Genomic DNA, 19,878 nt, shown 5'->3' with positions numbered 1-19,878 from the left:
AAAATCTATATTGTTTTTAATTTTTAGTTTTTGGCATGTGGGACTTTAGTTCTCCAACCAGGGATTGAACCCATGCCCTCTGCATTGGAAGCACAGAGTCTTAACCATTGGACCTCCAGGAAACTCCCTCAAAATCTCTTTAATTACTTCACTTAGAGGCATAGAGCTAAGAAGAGGTCTACCTGACATTTGACCTACCTGAGAGAGATCAAGAAGGCATTAAAATCTCGTGTTCTTTGAACACAATCATGACGGCGATAGTGTCACCATGGAATCCCAGATGAGGTTACAGTTAAGGAAAGGATGACACAAACATATGCCTCAGGTTTCATTTTATTAAAAAACAAAACCAAACAAAATTCTGCAATGGAATTTCCTGGAATTCACAAATCCTTTTCAAATTTTCATAATTGCATGTTTTTTGAACTTTACAGAACACGATTGCACTTATTTACATGACAGTCTTCTATATAATAAAAAGAGCCATGTTGTATGATTGAATGATTCCAATTATCATCCTTAATATCTTTATCATTAGCCCATATGAGATAAACAGCTTCTGCTCTCCAAGCACACAGAGAATAGAATAAAGCAAAATAAAATTTCTGTCTCCTAATAGAAGACAATTCCTGTTAAAGATGGTTTCTTTTAAACTTCTGTGTATTTCAGGAGGGATATAAAGTGCTTTAGAAGGAGTAAGGTGCCTGAGGTGGGGAAGAAGAAAAAGAGATTTATACAGAAAAAACCAAAATGAAACCCAGTAACTACACCATCTGAACTAATCATTTAAATATGCCTGTGACTTGTATAGAAGATAATGTTTGGGTAGAACAGCTACATAATTCACTACTAATTTTTTTTTTTTTTTAAACAATTAAGAACAAACCAAAGTCTAAATAAGAAGTTACTGGTGAAAATGCCATGGGGAGTAACTTTGGTGATTTTGAGGCATGTGGCAAATAAAACAAGAAAACAGTCTCATAATTTGAGTATCGCGAGAATGAGTTAGGGACCATGACACGTGGGATCTTCAGACTGGCCGGGAAGACCTCAAGGGGATGCTGAGTAAAGCGCATAATCTGTGTTGGCAGGGGGTGGGGGGCGGGGTGTGTAATAAATCCACTGAATTTTTTTCTTGTTAGTAGGAAGGGACTAGACATTGATTAAGATGTCATGTCTGAACTATTTCTGAATGGTAAATTCATTCTTTGCAGGAGATTTTTTCACCTCCAACGGAAATAATAATATCCTACTTAAAGAGGTCAAAATAAGTTGGTTTTTCTTTTCTTTTCACATTGCTGAGCTGTCAGTTGCTGGTCTTGATCTGCAGTCCACAGAATCAGTGTCTTGTATATACTGCTTGGGAGGCTCTTCCCAGAAACTAGAATAATCATCCTTCCAGCTTGTGAACATTTAAAAGAATAACACCCATTATTTTTTCAAGAAATGAATGGAATGTAACTTTTCACAAGTACAAAATTACTTCAAGTTTTCTAAATATAAGGGACATCTCACTATAAAAATAACAACCCCTCCCTCCCCTCCCCCACCTCGACATCTCTTTCTAATTATAAAATGGTACAACCATTTCAGATTACTAATGTGAAAGCAGGAAGTAAATATATTATGTACACGTACAAAACACGTCAGTGTCTCACACCATTTACATTCATATGAAAGAAATCTGTTTATTGATCTTCCTTTGCAATTTGACAAGAAAAAAGTTGAGATAACGTTACAAAACAATTAGGCCCTTGTCTTAGAACTCTGTACAAACATTCCAGCCAGGGGCATCTCCTTTGCAAACAGAGCAAACGATATTCTTTCAACATTTTGTGGAAGAAGGGGGCTGCTGACAGAGAGATGTTCCATGGGGCCCTCCTCCAATTTTCAGAGTTTGTGACATTCCTCCCTATTTTGACAAAAGTGGACCAAATTCTCAACTACTGAGGAAACTACAATAAAAGGCAAATCACTACTAGTTGTTGAGGAAATGGTGACTCTCGTCAAACGAGTTGGCTGAAAGGATAATGGTGAGAATTCCAGCAGAGGGCGCCCTGCTCCCTTGCAATAACATCCCATTTCCCACTAAGTACCATAGACGGCCAGCACAAACACAGACTGCAAAGTCCTTATGTTAATAGTCCTGCCATTCCTTCGTGATCTATTACTACAGGCAATAGTTTGGTATTTTCTTCAAAAGAGCAGGATATGCTATAATGAACCAGCTCTTATACACGAAAATTCTTTGGCTATTTAAAATCTTCACATTCTCAAAGAGAACAATATTTTGAGTTCAATAAAGCGCTCAATTTGTCTGAAACTTTTGAGGGAAAAGGAGACTAAGTACTTGACTGTCAAGATGGTGCAGTACTAAGGCCATGATGCTTTTTTCTTTTTTTTAAGATTTCTGGATTTCATAAGAGAAATCCAGCCTGCAAGAGAAAACCCCCTAAGATTTCATTCAGTTTCATTCGACCAAGTGAACCAACTTCACTTTTATTTATGAGCACATTGGGAAAAAGTTAAACTAGCCACTGGAAGAAACAGGTGTCCATTTGGATGGTGGACACGTTTGGATGGTCTTTGGTTTATACAGTACACATGGTCCCCACCTGATTTTCTCTGCTTCTCCAAGTCTTCCACTTGAGTAAGGATGACAAGACCACAGATGTCTTGCCAAGCAACGACTTCAGGTGATTCAGAATGAGTCCCTGGGTTTTCTCTCTCCCTCTCCTCAGACCTACAGAGCCTCTGGAGAGAGACATGTTTTTGACTTATCATTATCCTCAACAAATATTTATCCAGTGGCCAGAGACAGAATGGCTTGGTGGTAAATCCAAATGTTAACAGTAGCACAAGGATGAGAAGGTTTTTAATCATGGAGATTTCTGGAGAAGCCACTTGATCATGAAGCACTCAAGGCAGGCGTCATTTAGAGGACAGTAAAGAGAGATGTAAATAACCTCAGCAGCTCCTTTGCAGAATGAGTGGGTTTTGCAATTAAAGGACTTGATAATGAAGAGTCTACATCCAGGATCTGGATGCACTGCTTGAGTTTTGGGATGATTAATTTAGTGACACGCAAAGGCTCAAAGAGCACAGTGTGGCTTTTCATCTGTGGGTCTTTGTAAATTACAAGGGGCCTGGAGTCATGAGATGGGGAGGGGAGGGCAGGAAGATAAGAGGCAAGTGATGAGAAACACACACCTGCTTCTCAGAATTAATTTATTTTTTAGATAAGCCCAACCTTCTTTGCAATCAGGAGTGTTTAACTCACAAGCGTTAAACTCCTTAAGATGAACACAAGCCCCCAAAGAGGTGAGCTCTAAAATTGGAGGGTGCTCATTGATTCGGGAAGAGCATCCATGTACATTCCCTGCCATCTTCTTTTCTAACTCCCTGTGGGTAAAAGCATCCCTGTGCATGAGCGCTTAGTTACTCAGCCGTGTCCAACTCTTTGCAACCCTCTGAACTATAGCCCAGCAGGGTCCCCTGTCCATGGGATTTTTCAGGCAAGAATACTGGAGTGGGTGGCCATTTCCTCCTCCAGGGAATCTTCCCGACCCAGGAATCGAACTGGCATCTCCTGTGTCTCCTGCATTGCAGGAGGATTCTTTACCCACTGAGTCATCAGGAAGCCGTATCCTCAGCACCTTTTAATTGCCCTCATCAAAAGTACTGTTCAGTTCCGCCCATGCAAATAGCACAGAGGGAGTTCTGTGATGCAGGGCACCTCATAAGAAACTACGTGTCCCCCACTTTGGGGGAATGGTTTCTTTTTGCCTCTTTTTCAGTCTCGAGGAAGAAGTGGCCTCTCAGATCACTTACAAAGAGCAAGTTCTTGTGCCAAGATGTTAAGAAGCAGGAGTGGACATCGGATACGGTACAGCCCATGTGTTTTTCCAAGAAATCCTAACCCTGGGGGCCTGTGGTGAACTGAGAAGGTCACAGATGCTGGGGGTGGAAGATAACAGGTTAGACAGTATTCTGAAATTGTTACCTTGCCATTATTTGCTTCGAAGACTTTTATGGCAAGGAAGTCTTTTTTTTTCTTTTTTTTTTTTTAAGGCAATAGCTAGAGGTGGTCTGTGATAAAATTAGTGACATGAGAAGTGAAAATGAGGCAGACTCCACTACAGAGGAAGTTAATTTGCTTTTATAGTCAACTGGTTTTCCTCATCAGAACTGCAGAGACAGATTCTGCCACACAATAAAAAGAAGAAAAACGTCAACAACAGGAACGACGGTAATCACAATAATAACACCTCTTCAGATCCACTAAGGTTTTTCTGTCATGAAAGATGGGAAAAGGATGCATGTGGGGGTGTGCAGACAAAAAGAGATAGGCAGTCAGAGAGAGCCAGAGACACACCCAGACATAAAAGGAAAGAAATCTAAATCAAAGTATTATTAAAAAATGCTACCAGAAATGGCCTCAGAGGCTCTGTTACCACAGAGGGTTGGATCCTTCCTCCACAGAGGGTGTGGCTCTCTCTGTGGTTTTCTGAAAGGGTTTTGCTTTGATGAGGTTTCTTTGTTTTTAGTCCAGGTGATGCCTTCAACAGACAGCTAAATGCTCTGCAAGAATTTTCACCTCGACTCGATGAACGTGATGGTATTAAGAGTCCAAGACAGGATGTCTGTCATCGCTTTTGGTTCCAAAAGGATGTCAGCTTCAGGAATGTCAGAGCACTAACTGAACTAGCCTGGGTACCATGGGTTGGGATGACTGAATCCAGACCCAGGAGCATCCAGGATGTTTCCAGCAGAATGAGGGAAAACAAAACAAACAGAGAAACCTCTTTGACCTGTGACTGATTCATGTTGCTGTAAGGCAGAAGCTAACACAATATTGTAAAGCAATTATCCCCCAATTAAAAACCACCACCAAAAAAACCCTCTTTGCCTCCATGATCATGATCATAACTCAGTGACGTCAGAAAAGGTAGATGCCTTTGCCGCTTTTAACTTTCTACCTTCTCCAAGCTCTCCATCACTCCCTGCCAGAATGACAGAGTTGACACTTTAGAGGTGATCCAGACCTAGAGATGAAATCAAAGTACCGACGCTCTGTTCATGATTGAAGCTCAGTTCTGCCCAAAGGGACCAGCCACATACGACGAAGCAATCCCTAGAGGGGACTCTAAATTACTCTGAGGGAATGGGGATGCTCGTTTTCTTGCCCGCATCCTTGGGGCCAAAGGGGGATGCTTACTTCTGAGTTGAGAGCTGGTTTCTGAGTTGCAGGGCATCATAATTCACCAACTTGAGGCTGGAAAGTCACAAGCTCCTAAGACTTCTCCTGTATTGAGAAGGCCACACAGAGTCTCGGATTTGGAGTCAGTATGTACCTTGCCACTTTTTCCTCCCAAATCCATGCATTTTAGCCATAGTGATGGGGCTAGGGGCCACTGGGTCTAGGAAAAGACCATCGGCAGGGGGACCAAGGGTGGAAGTAAATCTGCATTACTAGAATCTGGAATTCTGTTTGGCTCCTGAGTGCCGCACATCAGTCCAAGGGTGGAAGTGAAGGATATAATTTTGTCTCAGCACCAAACCAACATGCTTTGGGTGACTTCTTTAAAAAACAAACAAACAAAAAAACTGGTCAAGGAAGTAACAGCAAATGGTCATGGACATCTGTGGTATGGTTAAACAGGTCCAGCAAAAATTTCAGGAAGGATGGTCTGAATATTTATCCATTATAAGACAAGTGGGTCTCTGGGCCTCTCATTAGGCAACCTGGGTGGGATCCAGTTCTCTCTAGTGGTAATTAGGTTTTAACCCCTTTTCTTTGTAAGGGTCAGGGGACCTTGGGAGAACACTGGAGAAGCTCTAGCCCTGTGCTCTCCAAGGGTGACCACAAGCCACGTGTGGCTGCTGAGGACTGGAGCATTAGCCAGTCCAAATGGATAGCTGAGTGACTGTCGAATGCACGCTGCCTTTAGGAGACTTAGTATGAAAAAGAATGTCAAGTATTTCATGAATACTTTTTATACTAATTACCTGTGGAAACAGTAATGTTGGAACAAAGAAGTATATTATGGAAATTACTCTTACCTGTTTTCTTTCGCTTTTTAAAAATGTGGCCAGTAGGAAATTTGCAATTACATGTGGGACTTCTACTATATTTCTATTGGAGAGTGCTGGTCTAGACCCTACAGAAAAATGCACATCAAGTCTGCAGATGCTTCAAGAGGGTTCCCACACCCTTTGATACTTTCTATGAGCCCAGGTGGGCCCAGAAAAGGGTTTATTCTTTGGTGGGGATGATCTGTATGGGAATGACTCTTTCCATTTTTTTTTGGACCTTCAATGGACGTGAGTTTGAGTGAACTCCGGGAGCTGGTGATGGACAGGGAGGCCTGGTGTGCTGCGATTCATGGGGTCGCAAAGAGTCGGACACGACTGAGCGACTGAATTGAACTGATGCCAGTTAATGACGTTTTTTTTGCTTAAAATTACCAAAGTCATGGGAAAATTCTTCAGAAACACATCTTTGGTAAAGGAGAACCTTCTAGACTCAGGGAGCTTGCAGCAGAACCTTCCTAGGGTCAGGTCCACAGACTCAGCTCTGCCACCTGGGCTCGTCATCACCTGGGCAGCATCTTTTAGGGGCTGCTGGTCTACGGCACATATAAGCAACCAGTTCCTGATCTACCTGGTCACTGGCAGGAAGAGAGAACACCCACCAATCCTAAAGGCATTTTCTCTCTGGGCATGGGATCCAATTTATATAATTATCCTCTTCATTCCCTTTGACTTAATACCAAACTTTGTTTTGGACAAAGTGGACTGAAGGAGGGGTGGGTGGTACAGGCCTTTGCTGACCTAGAGAAAGAAATACCTTGAGATGAAGAATTCCACGCTGAGAACGAGGATTTGAAGGTATCCAGAGACTGCAGACTCTGTGACTAACTGTGGTTTTTTTAAACCAAGGCAAAACAAAGCAACTCCTCCTTGGCCTTAGAACTTCCATTATTTAGACAGTCAGTCTCAGCCACACAGGCGTGCTGAGTCTCAAAAAGCTGTTATATGTTACATGTCAAGTAACTCTGCCTGCCCAAGGTAGAAAGTCTGCTGTGTGTCATCACTCACTGCTAAAAATGGGTCCCCCTGGCAAAATACTCATTAGTGGTCTTAGGACCGGAAGGAGCCTCGGGCATCATCTTGTTAAACACCTTCTCTTTACAGATGCTGAAGCCGAAGCCCAGCAAGCACGCGGCTCACCTCCGCCTCCTGACTCTGGATTCGCATTGCCTTTACTCCTCCCTGCCTCGGACACCCTGGATTTCATGGCAGGAAGTGTTGGACTCCTACAGAGATGTGACATTTCTGAAGGTGGTGACCATTTTTTCTGCCTTTGCTGCCTACTTAGAAAGCATAAAATAGGAAATCGTTAAAGGCAGAGAAAAAAGAGCCTTCAGGGGTCTCCCTTGACATCTACACCGTGTTCCAGCAGGCAGCACAGGTTTACTGTTTTTGCATGAGGATGGGTGTGGCAAGGCAGAAGGGCCTTATCACATACGTAAATAACTCGATGAGAGAAGCTTTCTTTCCCAGGTAACCCATGCCCAGCAGCATGGCCTTTCACAGATGTCGAGGTGATCCATAAATGGTCCAGAGAAACAATTTACACTGCCTTAGTCATCCGTGCATCTGGAGAGTCTCAAATGTATTACAAAATTGCCCACTGAAAAAATAGCACATCTCTGTCATAGTTACAAAAAAGAATAAAAACATAAAGAGTTTAAAAACACCAGGTGGATTTTCAGAATTCATTCTGATACCTCGTTTCTTCTCCCTCGGACTTTGTCTCAGTCAGGAGAAACTTGATTTTAACATTTCCCACGCTGTACTTTTTAGATCGAGGGTTCTATTACACCCCACCTCCCACCTCCCACTTGGTATCTAGATGCACTCGGGGGAGCCCTGGGAAGCAGTTTCCTAAGGATTCACCTAAATCCTTCCTCGAGGTCTGGTGAGGTTGAACAGAAGTGTACTGGAATTAAGGTAAGACCTGGATGCTCTCACAGCCCTCACTGTGTTGGATCCAAAGATGCTTGGATCTTTTCTAAAGCTTCCATCTCCTGCAGGACCCACTCGTGGAGGTAACAGGAGATTGTCGTAGCCTTGGGTAAACCAATGCAACAGACAGTTCACTTTCAGGAAGAGTATGTGGTATCTGGTTTGAAAATTAGGCTTGTCATCCCAGCGACAGACAAGCCCTACAGCCACAAAGAATGGCGCTAATGCCCCGAGAGGGAAATTGTGATTTCAGCATTTCAGTTAAAGACTGCTAAGACCCAGAAGGATTGACGTGCCTCCCTAGAGCTTCCTTCTCAAGTCACATGGGTCCTTAACAGAGCTGGGCAAGTGGAAGCCAGAGTGTGTAGCTGAAAAACATGAGCCGTGGCCTCTGAGGATTCAGAGCTCAGTGTTGGGCTCTGTGGTGGCTGGGAGTTTTAAGACCCACTTAAACGAATTTAGATTTTAAACGAAAGCTGGCCTTAGACTGTTTCAAGGTGCCGAGGCGCTTCCCAAAGCCATGCACACTTCATGCTGAGAAGTAAAGGCCATTAATCTCAGAGATGGAATACAAAGTGGTCAGAGCAGGAACTGATGCTTCTAAACAGAACTCGGTACAAAAGCTGGAGTGAATCAAAGGAAACACAAACGGGTGAACATAATGTAAACTACACATAGTCCTTAAAAAGAAACCTCCAAAGAAATCAACCACATTCCCCAAACAGGAAAACAAGACCCTGGGAAAAACTGAAATGGAACTAAGAAGCCCTAAGAGTGTCCTTTGTCTGTTTCAGGAACTTCTGAAGTGTGTGTCTACAAGGACATGGGAGAGAAAATCAGCTTTCAGCTTCCCAGGTGCCAAGGCCAGGGCCTGCTGCAGAGATGGAGAAACTGCCTCCTGATGAACGTGACTTTGGATATTGCTTTGCAGTACCATTCTTGAGTGGAGCGCCCTGGAGTTGCCAAGGTGTTCTGGAGATGTGAGTGCCAGGTCCAATCTTGGGGCACTCTCCCTTCCTTCCCCTCACATCCTACCATCCCTTTTTTCTCTATTTGCCGTTTCACGACTTCACCTCTTCGCAGTCTTGGTCGGTGGAAAGTTCTACATCAGACAGTCCAACCTCCATCGCCATGATCAGTGAGATATCAGAATCACTGCTTATAGCTGGCTCCTGCTCACCTGAGGGGGAAACAAAGTTCATGGTGAACACCGAGCTATGTCTTCAGAGGCTTAATATGATTGCCTTTAATAACAGTTCATTGATGCCAAAGTCTGGTGGTACAGTAGCTAGCATAGCTGCTTTCCATTTCACTGAAGCTCAAGAGAAGGTATCCGGAAAATTGCCTAGTTTGTAAAAAATAAATACATAAGAAAAGAGTCTAGCTATCCTCTCATGCTAAGGGCGTGTGTGGTAAGTCACATCAATTTGTGATCCCACAGACTGTAGCCCACGAGGCTCCTCTGTCCATGGGATTCTCCAGGCAAGAATACTGGTGTGGGTTGCCATGCCCTCCTCTGGAGGATCTCCCTGACCCAGAGATCAAACCCGCATCTCTTATGTCTCCTGCAGGGGCAGGTGGGTTCTTTACTGCCAGTGCCAACTGGGAAGCCCTTCTTACACTATGAAAAGATGTATCTTATAACTATATATCTAAGGAGAAAAAAATACACTGAATATCTCTAAGTAGGGCAACAAATTCTATATGGAAAAGCAGTTGAACAATTCACAGATGAAATGACTGATAAATGTGTATAAAATTTTTAAGAATATTAAAAACATGAACAATAAGATCAAGGGTATATGTCACCCTGGGGAACTTCCCTGGTGGTCTAGTGGTTAAGACTTTGCACTTCCATTAAAGGGGGCGCTGCTTTGATCCCTAGTCAGGGAATTAAGATCCTGCATGCTGCATGGTGGCCAGAATAAATAAGTATTATGTCATGCTGGGAATATTTGTAAAAAATTCACTGAGGGTTGTGTTCTTAATGTACAGAGAACTTTTAAATAAATAAGAAAAACTAAGAGTCCAACAGAAAAAAATGTGTAAAGGTTACTGTTATACAATTCACAAAAGAATGCAATACAACTGACCAGTAAATTTCAGGTAAAAAGGAGCTACTCCTTTTTGTTACGAAATCTTTACTCTTTAAAAAAGACTGTATTTCACACATTGCAGGAGATATTTTGATCAACTGCATTCAGACCTGTGAAATTTTCACCCTGTAATTTCATTTCCACAGTATATTACAGAGAAATAATCAGAGATGCAAAAATATCCATTTAAGCATTATTTATAGCAGCAAAACATTCCAAGTAACAAAGCCTAACAATAAAAAATATCTCAGTAAACTATGTTACTTCTAAAAGACAATCTTCTTGTTATAATTATTAAAGTGATATTTCCAAAGAGTCTGTATTTACAGAAGAAAATGCTCCCAGTAAATGAAAACAGAAGTATTCAAAGCTTTACGTACAGTGAAGTCAACAGAGACAGTTAACTGGAGGTAAGAAAGCCAACAATATTAATAAGAGTTGTCTCAAATTTGGGGATTTATAATTATTTTCTTTAAAAAATTTAGCTTTACTCGTAAACATGCTTCAGTGAATATAAATCATTCATTCACTCAACATATAATTGAGTCCCTACTATATGCTAAGAATTGTGCTAGCTGTAGGGATATAGGGGTGAAAATGAGGCAATTCAGTCCTCAAGGAGCTTACTGTCCAGTAGGCACGCAGACCATTGACTTGTCAATTACACCCCAACATGATAAGCTCTTTGTTGTAAGAAGTACTTGGTGTTATTGGAGGTAAGGGGGCTACGTAGCCATGTGCTGAGTCTAAGAAAGTTTTCCACTGGCTGCCATGTCTAACTGAGTCCTATAGGTTAACTTGTATTTCAGCCAGACGAATGAGAAGGATGAATCTTTTAAGCACTAGCAATAGCATGTACAGACGGTTGGAGTTGATAGACAGCTTTGTGCAGACATGAGACTGTATTTAAATATGACTGGGATGCAAAGGTAAGCTGGGGGGTATGAACAGGGGAGGCTGAGGAGCTCAGCCGCCTACAATAGAAAGTGTTAGTTGCTCACTTGTGTCTGACTCTCTGTGACCCAATGGACTATAGCCCACCTAGCTCCTCTGTCCATGGGATTCTCCCAGGCAAGAATACTGGAGTGGGTTGCCATTTCCTCTCCAGGGGATCTTCCCAATCCAGGGATCAAACCCGGGTCTCCTGCATTGCAGGCAGATTCTTCACCATCGGAACAATCAGGGAGGCCTATAAGGCAGTTTAAAATCAGAAGATCTTGTATGTTCCATTACCCGACAGAAGAAACACGCAATTAAAAGGCCAACAAAATACCTAAGTACTAAAGGATGCAGATGGTTATAACACTTTTGCTCTCATAATCACCGCTATAATTTCTTCATGTTGAGGTACAGTTAAGAAAAAATAAATATGAGTTTCATGAAGGGCAGTGAATTTTCAAATATTTACAAGGAGACAAACAGAGAACTGACAAAGAGTTATGGTCCTAAGAATCAGTTTTAGAGAAATAAAGTGTCTCACAGGGGTGTAGCCAACCTAAAGACTGAGATCTAAAATGTTTCCTAGACCCAAAAGTGCATGAGGTTCACATTATTATAGACAGATGAATGGGTAGAATAAAACTTTGGAAGCAGATCTTGGGTAGAAGTATTTAGCTTTGTCAATGGTGGCATTCAACAAATATTCAGGGGACTTCCTTGGTGGTCCACTGGTTAACAATCTGCCTTGCAATGCAGGGGACACAGGTTTGATCCCTTGTTGGGGAACTAGGATCCCACATGCCAGGGAGCAACTTAGCCTGACCACTGCAACTAGAGAGTCCAGGAGCTGCAACGAAAGATCCCACGTGCCACAACTAAGACCTGACTCAGCCATATAAATAAGTAAACATAAAAAAAACACATGCACACAAATATTCAATAAAATTATTCATGCAGCAAAAAGGTGAAATTGGATCCTTGTCTCACACCATATACATTCTAGGCTGGCTAAATATCTATTTCTACATCTGTTGATATATCTGTATCTATATCTATATCTATATCTATACCTATGCTGTGCTGTGCTTAGTCGCTCTGTTGTGTCCAACTCTTTGTGACCCCCTGGACTGTAGCCCGCCAGGCTCCTCTGTCCATGGGATTCTCCAGGCAAGAATACTGGAGTGGATTGTCATGCCCTCCTCCACGGGATTTTCCCAGCCCAGGGATCTAACCTGTGTTTCCTGCACTGCAGGTGGATTCTTTACCAGCTGACCTACCAGAGAAGCCCGTCTATACCTATACCTGTGCCTATGGTCCGTCCTTATTTTGCGTGTGTCTACTTCCCTTTCATTTATCCTCTTCTCCAGAGCTATCTGGTACCTTGTATCCCTGACCTTTGGGGAATTCTTTGATGCAAACTGGGGTGGTCCTCCTCTTCCTCACGTCTGTTTAGCACTTGTTTTCTCCGCGTGGTTATGCGCTCAGCACCACCTGGTGGAAGCTTTCACTCTGCAATCGTAGTGAGCAGTGGGCAAGGGATTTGGGCAGGACACAATCTGCACAGCCAGACACAGAGGATTGCTCTGATTTTTAGGTCCACTAAGTCACTGATGCTTTATTCATTTCTTCCAAGTTGCCCAAATTTTGCCAGGGTTTCTTCTTACGTTTTCCTTGTCCATGTTGGAAAATCCCTTTGCTATAGCTTTTGTGGGCTTTTAGGAGTGCCTAGAAGTAATTTCATGTGTTCAATCCATACTTTTTACTCAGTGTTCTCCATAAACATCACTTTTACAATGATAAAATTATATGGGTTTCCCTAGTGGTTCAGACAGTAAAGAATCTGTCTGCAATGCATGAGACCTGCGTTCAATCCCAGGGTTAGGAAGATCCCCTGGAGAACGGAATGGCTACCCACTCCAGCATTCTTGCCTGGAGAATTACATGGAGAGAGGAGCCTGGCAGGTTACAATCCAAGGGTCACAAAGAGTTGGACATGACCGAACAACTAACACTTAAAATTATATTTATGAGAGCTGGGATCCTATCTTATTTTAGGAGACTGTAGTTTCAGCTATAGGTAATTATACATGTTATTCTGTATAAGTCACTTTCTCCTCTGGGGCTAAAGCTTTAAAATCTATAAAATGAGAGTTTGTACTTACAAATAGCTGTGAAAAGAAGAGAGGCAAAAAGCAAAGGAGAAAAGGAAAGATATAAGCATCTGAATGCAGAGTTCCAAAGAATAGGAAGAAGAGATAAGAAAGCCTTCTTCAGCGATCAATGCAAAGAAATAGAGGAAAAGAACAGAATGGGAAAGACTAGAGATCTCTTCAAGAAAATTGGAGATACCAAGGGAACATTTCATGCAAAGATGGGCTCGATAAAGGACAGAAATGGTCTGGACCTAACAGAAGCAGAAGATATTAAGAAGAGGTGGCAAGAATACACAGAAGAACTGTACAAAAAAGATCTTCACGACCCAGATAATCATGATGATCACTGATCTAGAGCCAGACATCTTGGAATGTGAAGTCAAGTGGGCCTTAGAAAGCATCACTACGAATAAAGCTAGTGGAGGTGATGGGATTCCAGTTGAGCTGTTTCAAATCCTGAAAGATGATGCTGTGAAAGTGCTGCACTCAATATGCCAGCAAATTTGGAAAACTCAGCAGTAGCCACAGGACTGGAAAAGGTCAGTTTTCATTCCAGTCCCAAAGAAAGGCAATGCCAAAGAATGCTCAAACTACCACACAATTGCACTCATCTCACATGCTAGTAAAGTAATGCTCAAAATTCTCCAAGCCAGGCTTCAGCAATACGTGAACTGTGAACTCCCTGATGTTCAAGCTGGTTTTAGAAAAGGCAGAGGAAACAGAGATCAAACTGCCAACAACCGCTGGATCATGGAAAAAGCAAGAGAGTTCCAGAAAAACATCTATTTCTGCTTTATTGACTAGGCCAAAGCCTTTGACTATGTGGATCACAATAAACTGTGGAAAATTCTGAAAGAGATGGGAATACCAGACCACATAACCTGCCTCTTGAGAAATCTGTATGCCGGTCATGAAGCAACAGTTAGAACTGGACATGGAACAACAGACTGGTTCCAAATAGGAAAAGGAGTACGTCAAGGCTGTATATTGTCACCCTGCTTATTTAACTTATATGCAGGGTACATCATGAGAAACGTTGGACTGGAAGAAACACAAGCTGGAATCTAGATTGCTGGGAGAAATATCAATCACCTCAGATATGCAGATGACACCACCCTTACGGCAGAAAGTGAAGAGGAGCTAAAAAGCCTCTTGATGAAAGTGAAAGAGGAGAGCGAAAAAGTTGGCTTAAAGCTCAACACTCAGAAAACGAAGATCATGGCATCTGGTCCCATCACTTCATGGGAAATAGATGGGGAAACAGTGGAAACAGTGTCAGACTTTATTTTTGGGGCTCCAAAATCACTGCAGATGGTGACTGCAGCCATGAAATTAAAAGACGCTTACTCCTTGGAAGAAAAGTTATGATCAACCTAGATAGTATACTCAAAAGCAGAGACATTACTTTGCCGACTAAGGTCCATCTTGTCAAGGCTATGGTTTTTCCAGTAGTCATGTATGGATGTGAGAGTTGGACCGTGAAGAAGGCTGAGCACCGAAGAATTGATGCTTTTGAACTATGGTATTGGAGAAGACTCCTGAGAGTCCCTTGGACTGCAAGGAGATCCAACCGGTCCATTCTGAAGGAGATCAACCCTGGGATTTCTTTGGAAGGAATGATGCTAAAGCTGAAGCTCCAGTACTTTGGCCACCCCATGCGAAGAGTTGACTCATTGGAAAAGACTCTGATGCTGGGAGGGATTGGGGGCAGGAGGAGAAGGGGATGACAGAGGATGAGATGGCTGGATGGCATCACGGACTCGATGGACGTGAGTTTGAGTGAACTCTGGGAGATGGTGATGGACAGGGAGGCCTGGTGTGCTGCGATTCAAAGAGTCGGAGAGTCGGACACGACTGAGCGACTGAACTGAACTGAACTGAACTAGGTATACTAGATGTCTTTCCAGTTGTTGCAGTTTACTTGTATATATGTTGGTGCAAGTCTAGCACAGTGCCTCAGATATGGTGGGTGATCAATAAATAATTATTTAATAAAATCACCAGTGATAAAGAGTTGTAAGTTTTTCTTTTGCCGTAACTCTTCAACATGTTGTTTTCCACTAAAAAGTTTTCTCTTAACAAAGAAGAAAGCCTGCAATTGTATATTTAGTACAAGTGCACACTAAATGGGAGAATTCACTGCCCTGAGGTACGAAGAAAACGGGAATATTCTTATTCCTGGAGATAAAAAATGAGGGCTAAGGATATGGAAGCAATGTAAGTGTCCAAGATAGATGAATGGATGAAGAAGATGTGGTATGCATATTCAGTGGACTACTGCTCGGTCATAAAAAAGGACACACTATTGCCATATGCAGCAACATAGACAGACTGGGAGGGTCTTATGCTAAGTGAAATAAGTCACATGGAAAAAGACAAATACTGTATAATGACACTTATATGTGGAATCTAGAAAATACAACAAACTAGTAAATACAAGAGAAAAGAAGCAAACTCATAGACACAGAGAACAAACTATGGTTACCAGTGGGGTGAGGGGCAAGATAGGGCTGGGGGACTGGGAGGCACAAACTAATGTAAGACAGGCTACAAGAATGTAGTACAATACAGAGAATATAGCCAATATTTTATAATAACTGTAAATGGAGTATAACCATTAAAAATTGTATAAAAATTAAAAAAATTAAAATGAGGTCTATGTTGCAGAGATATATCCTCCCCCCTCCCACCGCTTCCCCTTTTGCATCTGCCTCCTCCTCCTCCTTGTTCTTTTGGGCAATAGTCCATGAATCAATTCAACTCATAAGAAGCCAAATATTATAGCTCACAAGTAAACCACAAGTCAACCAAAGAGCTCATCACTGAGTGATTCTATGGCTTTCAATAGAGCAAGTACAAAAACAAAGCACAGATAAGAGCTGACTGGTACACAGATAGCTCACTGTACCTGCAGCTTCTCACTTTCACTCCTGTCTTCTCAGCCACCAGCCTCAGCAGATTTCATGGCTTCATTCTCACTATGGTGCTTTCTAAGTTGGAATGTGTGAATTGAAAGAAAAAAGGGCCGTGTGGACTGCTATAACTATTGGCTGTCGAATTTATGATGCTATTTTGGAAACTGACTGTCCTGCACAGCTCTAGGCAAAGATAAATTCTAATCAATGCAAGGATTTGCCAAAAGATGGTTCAATTTTCATGATGGGACATTTCATCAACCACAGTATCTAATCATTTTTCATTCCAAAACTGTAAAAAATGATCTGAAGACATCTGAAATTATTCTCTGGTCTGTGCTGTGTTCTTAATTGAACTTGATTTGTTCCATAATTTTTAAAAACAGAATTTTTTTCTTTAATCAAAAGAAGAAAGAAAATATTAGTTGCTCAGTCATGTCTGACTCTTTGTGACCCCATAGACTGTAGCCTGCCAGGCTCCTCTGTCCATGGGATTTCCCAGGCAAGAATACTGAAGTGGGTTGCCATTTCCTTCTCCAGGGGATCTTTTCGCCCAGGGAGCAAACCTGGGTCTCCTGAATTCCAGGCAGATTCCTTACTATCTGAGCCACCAGGGAAGGCTCTCTTTAATCAAAGCAGATGTTTTAATTTGAGACCATAATAGTACAAATAAAAATGCTGACACTAAAACATTTAGAAAGTTCTCTGTAGGTGGAACTAATTGAGGAGTATAAAATAACTGTTAACAATAAAAATGTTCACTGAATTTTACCTTCTTTCCTGTGAAAGTTAATATAAAATGAATACAAAAATAGCATTGGTCTTTATTGATTTGTCACAACAACCCTTTGATGTGTGGGTATTATTATTTCTATTTCACAGATGAAAAAATATTTAGTCCATTTGACACAGTTGCCCAATACTACTAGACTCTCTTTCTTTCTTCTCTTTGTTTCATTCATTTTAAGGACATTGAGAGAATTTAAACAGGGAGTAGTATGACCTGCTTAATATTTTAAAAGATCACTCTTGCAGTTAAGTGAAGAATAGACTGGTAGGTCAAGGGTGGAGGTAATCCAGCAAAAACCACTGCAGCAAAACAGATGCAACGTGGTGATGGTTTGTTATAACAGGAACAGAGGTAAGATGTTATATTAAAGTAATATTTTATTTTTACTACTTTTTAATTTTTATACAACTTTAAAGGTTGTATAATTTCCATTACAGTTATTACAAAATATTGGCTATATTCCCTGTGTTGTACAATGCATCCTTGAGCCAGTTTTATACCCGCTAGTTTGTGTCTTTTAATTTCCCACCCCTAAATTACCTCTTACCCCATCCTCACTGGTACCCACTAGTTTGCTCTCTATATCTATGAGTCTGCTTCTTTTATGTTATATTCACTTCAGCACAGAGAAAGTATTTTGGTGGATTTAAAGATTGATCCCAAGTATCTAACACTCCATCTTGAATCTCTTTATCATAATGTTAAAAAGCATCTGCTTAGATGGTAAGTAGAAAACACTCCTTTAAACGGAGCTCTTGTGACCTATTTTGTTGACTCATAACTACTACTTTCATATATTAGCACATTTAATTCTAAGTAAAATCCATCAGTAGGCTAACTGTGGTTAACCAAAAAATTCTTAGTGGCGGGATTTGTTTTTATTAATTCCATTTAGTCCATAAATTATTCATATGGACTTTGGTTTCTTTCTTTCTTCTTTAATACAAAGAATGTTACCTAAAGAGTTCAGTTCAGTTCAGTCATTCAGTCGTGTCCAGCTCTTTGTGACCCCATGAACCACAGCATGCTAGGCCTCCCTATCCATCACCAACTCCCAGAGTCGACCCAAATTCATGTCCATTGAGTCAGTGATGCCATCTAACCATCTCATCCTCTGTCGTCCCCTTCTCCTCCTGCCTTCAAACTTTTCCAACATCAGAGTCTTTTCAAATGAGTCAGCTCTTCACATCAGGTGGCCAAAATATTGGGAGTTTCAGCTTCAACATCAGTCCTTCCAATGAACAGCCAGGACTGATTTCCTTTAGGATGGACTGGTTGGATCTCCTTGCAGTCCAAGGGACTCTCAAGAGTCTTGTCCAACATCACAGTTCAAAAGCATCAATTCTTCGGCACTCAGCTGTCTTTATAGTCCAACTCTCACAGGTTTCCTTTTGTGAAACGGACACTGCAGCTGTAATTTTTCTGTGGGTTTGCTATAACTATCTCTATAACAGTGGGCCTGGATGACATAATGTTCCTCCCAACCTGAGATGTGGCCTTGGGCAGGATAGGGTCTGTCTCACTTAACAGGCTCTGGCCCATCCATTGTCAACATTCCCGTCCCTCCATAAGTAGGAGGCACTTGGTACATGTTTGAAGCAGTGAAATTGAATTTCCTCTCTGGACATGGGGTGTCATAGGGTGATGCATAGGGTGTCAAGTTTTATGTTTTATTAACTAACAACCATAGAGTGCTTATTGACTACTTAGTGTTAATATATGCCAGGGACTATCTATCTAAGTACTTTAGATTGTCCAATCGAATATTCACAATTAACCTGTGACAAAGGAAAAATTATTATTCCTATTTTCAAGTGTTAAAACTAAGGCTCAGAAAGGTAAAAAGACTTCCTGGGTTTACACAACAGTAAGAGGCTAATTCTGAATTCACACCAAGGCCTCTCTGACACCAGGGTTCATGAACGTGACTGCATCTATACTTCAGAGTTGAGAGTCTTAGTCTGAGGATGTCCCAGGCAAGAGTGCTGGAGTAGGTAGCCATTTCCTTCTCTAGGGGATCTTCTTGACTCAGGAATTGAAGCCATGTCTCCTGCATTGGCAGGTGGATACTTCACCACTGAGCCACCAGGAAAGGCCTAAGCACCAGTAGCAATGGCCAGAAGATGCTGACTTTCAGGGGAGTCCACGTATCCACAGTTACATACACGCCTATATGGTTATATGCATATACACATTTTTCTGGGGAGAGGGTTGCTTTTACTAGATTCTCACAGAAACAATAAAAGTCTCAGAAGCATGCACCTAAGAGGTTTTGTGCCTAGTATAAGTTGTTCTTTATTTTAGGCTGTGTCACGCATCATGTATGATCTTAGTTTCCTGACCAGGGATCGAACCTGTACTCGCTGCAGTGAAAGTGCAGAGTGTTAATCTCTGGACTGCCAGGGAAGTTACCAGGGTAAGTTGAAAAAAACACTGTTGTCTGTAACCAAGAATGGCTTGGCTTTTTATTTTTTTTTAATGCATTTTTTTGGTTTACATTTCACTAACTGTGTGTTTTATTAACTTGACGGGACACTTTTCATCTGAAATCTCTGCCTTCCTACTTGATTGTTTCTAAATGATGGTTATTCAAAGCTAGAGCAGAAAATGAGCCATCCTAGAATGCGTTTGATATTTACTCCACTGCCTGAGTTATGAAGGGAGGCGCAGAGCAGTAGTGGCTGGAATAAATTCTCCTCTGTTAGGAATTAACAAACATTGCCCTCATAATGTGGTCTCTGTTTTGAGAGAAAATAAGGGGTTGACGAATATCAACCCCCAGGTATTCTGATTCTCCGGTAAGTTTGATGTTCACATGTTCTGCACCACATAAAAGCTTACTTCTCCCCACCATGTACTTGAAAAATAAGTTTTCAAAGAAATTAGCATCCTTCTGGACATTGCTTTGGATGCTGAGGCCTTCCCAGGTGGCTCTGTGGTAAAGAATCTGCCTG

General features: G+C 41.7%; 1 protein-coding gene across 1 annotated transcript in view; it reads right to left on the bottom strand.

The window, feature by feature from the left end:
• Positions 1-315: 315 nt before the first annotated feature.
• The window catches only part of RNF150 (ring finger protein 150), a 280,841-nt gene continuing 261,278 nt past the window's right edge, over positions 316-19,878 (bottom strand). The window contains exon 7 of the mRNA XM_040250469.1: positions 316-9,211. Within this exon, the coding sequence (XP_040106403.1) occupies positions 9,093-9,211 (119 nt within the window). The 3' untranslated portion in view covers positions 316-9,092. The remainder of the gene's footprint in view (positions 9,212-19,878) is intronic.

This window comes from Oryx dammah, unplaced genomic scaffold, assembly GCF_014754425.2.
Source record: "Oryx dammah isolate SB20612 unplaced genomic scaffold, SCBI_Odam_1.1 HiC_scaffold_12, whole genome shotgun sequence".
NCBI classification, from domain to species: Eukaryota; Metazoa; Chordata; class Mammalia; order Artiodactyla; family Bovidae; genus Oryx; species Oryx dammah.
This window is presented reverse-complemented; position numbering and strand designations above follow the sequence as displayed.